Source organism: Suricata suricatta, chromosome 12, assembly GCF_006229205.1.
Source record: "Suricata suricatta isolate VVHF042 chromosome 12, meerkat_22Aug2017_6uvM2_HiC, whole genome shotgun sequence".
Taxonomy (NCBI): domain Eukaryota; kingdom Metazoa; phylum Chordata; class Mammalia; order Carnivora; family Herpestidae; genus Suricata; species Suricata suricatta.
In genome coordinates, this window is record NC_043711.1 from 49,580,985 (window position 1) to 49,587,500 (window position 6,516).

Here is a 6,516-nt window from a genome sequence, read left to right on the forward strand (position 1 = left end):
AGGGGTGTTCTCGCAACTGATCCTTCAAGTCTTTTCCCTAATGAACCAGGCCCAGTCAGAATTCTGGGGTTCTTCCTTCTATTTATAATAGCTGTCTTCCTCTCTCACAAGTCTACCTAATTTGGGGATCTCAACTGTTATCATACCTCCTCCATACTTCTGCTCCTGGAACTCTACCAATGATGTTACCTTCCCTGGGGTCTGGCTTAATGAACCTGGAAGCAAATGGGTTAATCCAAAGCAGGGGCTCAGCAGGCAAACACCAAGGAGGAGAGTACCATTCATACAGAAAGGGAGTGGGGTTCCAGTGAGTTCTATGATGAGGCTCTGTCTGCAAGTCAAATTGTCTTGAGTTTGAATCTTGCCTCAACAATTTATCAATTGTTGATACCAAGCAATGTGTGTACTCCCCATCTGTGAATGGGACGTTATTAGTACCTACCACATGGGGTAGCTGAGATTTGTAACTTAACAGGTTTAGAACAGTGCCTGGTACAGACCTAACATTTACTGAGCACTTAATTTTATCATTAACTCACTAATCAAAGTTACGTGTAGGTGTCTTCTGAGAAGGCTCTAAGCAGTCTGCAAACAATGAGTCACTGGAAAACTGCAGTAGCTGGGCTCTCCACCTAGTGGGAGGCTGGGCCTCATGTGTCCTCTCTCAGAACTCCACTCCAGCCTTTCTTTTTGCCAGTCTTCTTTCATTAGGCACCCCTCCTCCTTTTTTAAAAAATGTTTTTTATTTATTTTTGAGAGACAGAGAGAGACAGCACGAGCAGGGGAGGGTCAGAGAGACAAGGAGACACAGATTCTGAAGCAGGCTCCAGGCTCTGAGGTAGCTGTCAGCACAGAGCCTGACGCGGGGCTCGAACTCATGAACCGTGAGATCACGACCTGAGCCAAAGCTGAGCTCAACCGACTGAGCCACCCAGGCGCCCCTCATTAGGCCCATTTTTAACTGACACATGATGAAACACCAAGTGAACTAGCATAAGCATGAAGAAGCACTTGTGGGCTGATGTAACTGGAAAGTCAATGGAGGATCTAGGGCTCCAGCTACATCATTAAAACTTCATCTCCTTCATCTTCTGGCTCTGTCTTTCTGAGTTGGCTTTATTCTCAGGCAGGTTCTTCCATGTGGCAAGAAAGTGGGTCACCAGGTGGTCTAAGTTTACATTCTAAGGCTTTTGATCCCAAAGAAGAGAAATTCTCTCAGCATCAGAAGAATAAGCTGAAGAAGGCCTCTGATGGGCCCAGCTCAAGTAGTATGTCCCTTCTCTGGATTAATTATCATGGCTAAGGCATAGGGTGCTGACTGGCCAACTTGGGGGCATGTATCTGTCTAGTTTGACAGTCCCACAGGAGCTGCATGGAATGGGGAAGCAGCAGTTCTAACAGAAGTGCTGAGCATACAAGAATGTTGACTGTCCTTGCCATCCTTCTTTATGGCTCAGTTCACAGGTCACTTCTTCAGGGTAACTGTCCCCTCCCTTGTCCTGTGTAGACCTCAACCTTCCCACAGTAAATTGCAAATTATTTTCTGACTCCCTGACTAGTCTGGGAACAACTTGAGACAGGGATGAGAGCACATTTATTCATCTCTATTGCTGAGGCCTAGTTTCCTGCCCGGGCTGTGGAGGGGACATTATTGGTGGCCTATCCAGCATCCATTTCCCCACTCCTATTCAGATCTTTGTTGAGTTCCCCCTTTTATCCCCACTGCCTTGGGCTTGGTGGGGAAGTAGACTCCACTCTCACTTGTTAAAACCCATTAGAGTCATCCGTTGCCACACTGATTGGTTCAGGAATAGGCATGTGAGGCTTTATTTGGGCCAGTGAGATGTAAGGTGTTTGGGAAAAGTGTCTTGCTCTTCTGAGTGGGACAGGGAAGCCAGTTGGCTCCTTCCTGTCCTCTCTTGTGCCAGATGTGGATAACTACTGGTGGCACAGCTGTAAGAAAATTCACTTTAGGCAAAAGCAGACATCATGGAAGGCAGTACAGAGATAAACTGGACCCTCCATGGCCCTGTTGAGTTGTGGGGTTGGCCAACCCTGGGGGCCACCCTGCCCCAGGACCACCAAGCCCCAAACCAACACATTTCCTTGTTGTGAATCCACTCGGAGCTGAGGGTATTGTTACTTGCAGCCACAAGTACTCTGAGAGTTCTACCTGAATGAATGACATGGGTGAGTGACCAAAGGCTGAGAGCCACCAAGTATGCTCAGCCTTTGGCTGAATTTGTTTGTTTGTTTGTTTTCTTTCACGCCAGTTCTTTTCTACCCTGCAATAACAAACATTCAAAGATTTGGGATACTTTTTAAAAAAAAACAACACAGCAGTCACTTTACTTTTAGGTTTGCACTTTACAAAACCACAAGGGAGAAGTCCTTGAGGAAGAAAGGGGAGGGAGTGGGGGACAGTCAAAAGGGGGAAGCACGGAGTGGGCCCTAGGCCAGCCCAGTAGGGCCTCCCATGTCCTGGATGTAGAGAGCTAGGCCAAAAGACCTCAGGGAAGGGCCACAGTCCTCTACAGACTGTCACCATTTTGACATTTAACAGGCAGTCACAGGCCTAGGGTTTGGGTAGCCCAAAGAAGGAAGTAGGCTCCTGACCCCTCCTTCTCCCAGGCAAGGGGAAGGCAGCCTAAGGCAGGGGTAAGGGCTACCCGTCCAGGAGTTTTAGGATGCTCTCACGCTCCTTCAGAGTCTTCCAGGCCTGGTCCTTCTCCTTCTTGGTGGGGGTCCGCTTCTTCTGCCGGGCAGCCATGATCTTTCGGAAGGCATCCATGACCTCGTTGTCTGCCATGCGGACTCGCTGCCTCAGCTCCTGACGGCTTACTTCCTCCTTTGCCAGCCTATAGGGACCAGCCAACCAAGGTGTCATGGGAGGCCCACCTCCATAGTGAAGTCCCCCTCCCTTTTCCAGACTGGACCCACCTCCCACGACAGGCTGGCACTCCTATGAGCTGTTTCATACCAAAAAGCAAAGTTGCTGAACCATGCTTCTGTGATGCTACCTTAAGCCCTTCAAATATGCCAGCAGAGTTAATCCTCTTAACAACATTATGAGGCAGGTACTATTATCCCAGTATCACCAGTGATGAAATAGAGGTCAAGGAGAATTAAAAAACACCCCAAATCTTAGAGTTAGTGAGTAGGAGATATGAATTAAGGCAGGCTGGCTCCACACAATCTTCTTTAAAAGGCATTCTAGTGTTAGCAGAAGACCTGCTGATTTCAGTATCCAAATTCCAGAGCAAGCTAAGGGTCCAGGCAGCCTGAGGTCTACATAAGTGGGTGAGAGGCCAAACCAAACCTGTAAATGAAATCTGACCTATTTATTCCACTGTTGGTGGAGCTGGAAGGTGGCTTAGAGATGTGATCTAGTCCAACCTGTTAATTTTCCAGAAGGGGAAGCTGCTGCTCGGGGCAGGAGATACCTTGCTTAAGGCCTTGTAGCTGGTCCATAGCGGGGCTGAGGACTGGACTCTAGCCTTCGGACAACTCAAGCTAGCTCCTTCACTGTCCACTACCTCTTTTAGAAGTTTATTTATTTTGAGAGAGAGAGAGAAAGAGAGCGAGCGAGCGCACACGAGTGGGGGTGAGGCAGAAAGAGAGGGAGGCAGAGGGAGGGAGAGAAAGAGAGAGAAAGAGAGAGAATCCCAAGCAGCTTCCATGCTGAGCTGGACATGGGGCTCAATCTCATGACCACGAGATTATGACCTGAGCAGAAATCAAGAGTTGGATACTTGACCGACTGAGCCACCCAAGCACCCCACTGTCTACTACTTCTGTATCTGTACATCCTTGCTTCCTCTCTCATTAAATCTCTCTTTCCTCCCCTCCACTCAGTTATCTCTTTCACCTGTTATTTTTCCTCTTCTTGCCTTTGCATGAAAGGGAACTAGAAAGAGGCTTTGCATTCAGCCTTGGGCTCAAGTTACAGCTTGGATATTAACTGGCTGTGTGACCTTCAGCAGAGCATTCACTTCATTGGCCCTTTACTTCCTCATCCAGTAAAGAGGTAAAACACTATCTACCCCCCGGACTGTAGTCCAGATTAAACAGGAGGGTGTATGTAAAGTCTTTGGTACACAGTAGGCACTCAGTACACCCTTACCCTTAAGCACACCCTTAGCAGTTTGTCAGCAAGCAGTTCCCTCTCCTTTTCATGGTGCACCTCTTTACCAACTACCCACTTATAGACCACAAGCCCTTTGCTGTCCCTCTTCCTAGCCACCAGTACAATGTGTAAGAGACAGGCAGAGCTGGCCAAATGAGTATGCCCTGCCCTGTGCGGCTCTGTGAGGGGAAGACATACACCTGCCAGGAGGTATTTCCAGTGAAAGGGCCAATAATAATCATGTATGTCCAACAAAATGTTAACAGTTGATAGATCTAGGTAGAGAATATATTGGTGTTCACTGTACTACTCCTTCAGATATTCTGTGTTTATGAAATTTTTCATAAAAATATCTTAGAGGAAAAAGAGACATGAAAAGATTAAAAAAAATAAACCACACAACAATGTGAATATAGGTAATATTCCTGAACCGTACACTTTAAAATGGTACAGAGAATCAATCCTATGTGTTTCTTTCACCACAATTATAAGAAGGTAAATAAATAAATCACAGATATCTAAGCCCTAGAGTCAAGGGCAATATTGTCTAGTAGTACTGGGCAATATTTTTTCAAGGTTCTCTAGGTGATCTAGAGGCCCTGCCAGGGAAGCCTATTGTAAAGCCCCCAGAAGGTGACTAGCAGTGGCCAAAGCCTTCTCAGCCATGCCCAGGCCTGTGTAGCCCGTGACACTCACCTCAGCAGGTCGTGCTTCTTGGTGCGGTTGTGGGCACTGAGCGCCTTCAGCTCGGCCTGCCGCTTGCGCAGCTCTGCGAGGACCTCATCCTCCGAGTCCTCTGCAGGGCGGTCCTCAGACTCCAGCAGGCCCTGGGCGATCAGCTCCTCCTTGATGCGGCTCTCCAGGGACTTGGTATGCGGTACACTATGGCGAAGGTAGCCCTTAGCTCTAGGGCCAGTTTAGAGGGGGGACCCGAGACATTCCCAAGGCTAGCTACACATTGCTTTCTCTTTGGACACTCCCTCTCTATCTATCTAGGTATAAAAGTATAGAGAAAATGTTAAGAGCTGGAACCCTGAACTCCTAGAAAACGCAGGAATAAAGCTCCTTAACATGGGTCTTGGCAATGACTTTTTGGCTACGACACCTAAAGCACCAGCAACAAAGTAAAAAACAAACAAGTGGGACTGCATCAAACTAAAAATGACTTCCGCAGAGCAAAAGACATCATCAACAAAGTGAAAAGCCAACTTATGGGAGGGGAAAAGGTATTTGTAAACCATATATCTGATGAGTTCATATCGAAAATAGATAAAGGACTCATATAACTCAAAACAAACAAACCCACCCAATTAAAAAATGGGCAAAGATCCTGAATAGGCATTTCTCCAAAGATGATACACAAAAGACCAAGAGATACATGAAAAGATGCTCAACATCCCTAGTTAAGATATCTGCGCCCCCATGTTCACTGCAGCAGAATTCACAATAGTCAAGCTATGGAAGTAACCTGTCGATCAACGGATGAAGAAATAAAGAGGTTGTGGTATATATATATACACATACACACAATACACAGACACAACAGATTATTACTCAGTCTTATAAAAACAAGGAAGTCCTACCATCTGTGACAACATGGATAGATTTTATTTTTTTATTTTAATTTTTTACTTTTTTTAATGTTTTTTAATTTATTTTTGAGAGAGCATAAGCAGGGGAAGAGGGAGAAGATCAGAGAGAGAAGACACGGAATCCGAAGCAGGCTCCAGGCTCTGAGCCAGCTGTCAGCACAGAGCCCGATGCAGGGCTCAATCCCACGAACCGTGAGATCATGACCTGAGCCAAAGTCGGCCGCTTAACCGACTGAGCCACCCAGGTGCCCCCTTCTTAAACATTTTTAAAAAATGTTTTATTTATTGAAACAGAGAGAAACAAAGCATGAGAGAAGGAGGGTCAAAGAAAGAGGGAGACATGGAATCTTAAGCAGGCTCCAGGCTCTGAACTGTCAGCAGAGACAGAGCCTGATGCAGGGCTCAAACCCACGAACTATGAGATCATGACCTGAGCTGAAGTCGGCTGTTTAACCGACTGAGTCCCTCAGGTGCCCCAATATGGATAGATTCTGAATGCATATGCTAAATGAAATAAGTCAGACAAAGACAAATACTGTATGATTTCATTTATATGTAGAATCTAAAAAAAAAGTTCATAGAAAAAGAGATCAGACTTTTCATTACCAGAGGAGAAGGCTGGGGGGAGGGGAATTGGAAGAAGGTGGTCAAAAGGTACAAACCTCTACTTATAAATAAATACTAGGATATAATATGACTGATGCTGACACTGTTGTATGTGATATACAAGGACTAAGTCCTGGGGCACCCAGGTTGCTCACTTAGTTAAGTATCCAACTCTTGGGTTCAACGGTTCGT

The 6,516-nt window shown here is 46.3% G+C and overlaps 1 protein-coding gene across 1 annotated transcript in view; it reads right to left on the reverse strand.

Annotated features, from left to right (window-relative positions):
- Positions 1-2,347: 2,347 nt before the first annotated feature.
- The window catches only part of TADA3 (transcriptional adaptor 3), a 10,360-nt gene continuing 6,191 nt past the window's right edge, over positions 2,348-6,516 (reverse strand). The window contains exons 7-8 of the mRNA XM_029917893.1: positions 4,823-5,008; positions 2,348-2,858 (exon numbers count right to left, since the gene is read on the reverse strand). Of these exons, the coding sequence (XP_029773753.1) occupies positions 2,666-2,858; positions 4,823-5,008 (379 nt within the window). The 3' untranslated portion in view covers positions 2,348-2,665. The remainder of the gene's footprint in view (positions 2,859-4,822; positions 5,009-6,516) is intronic.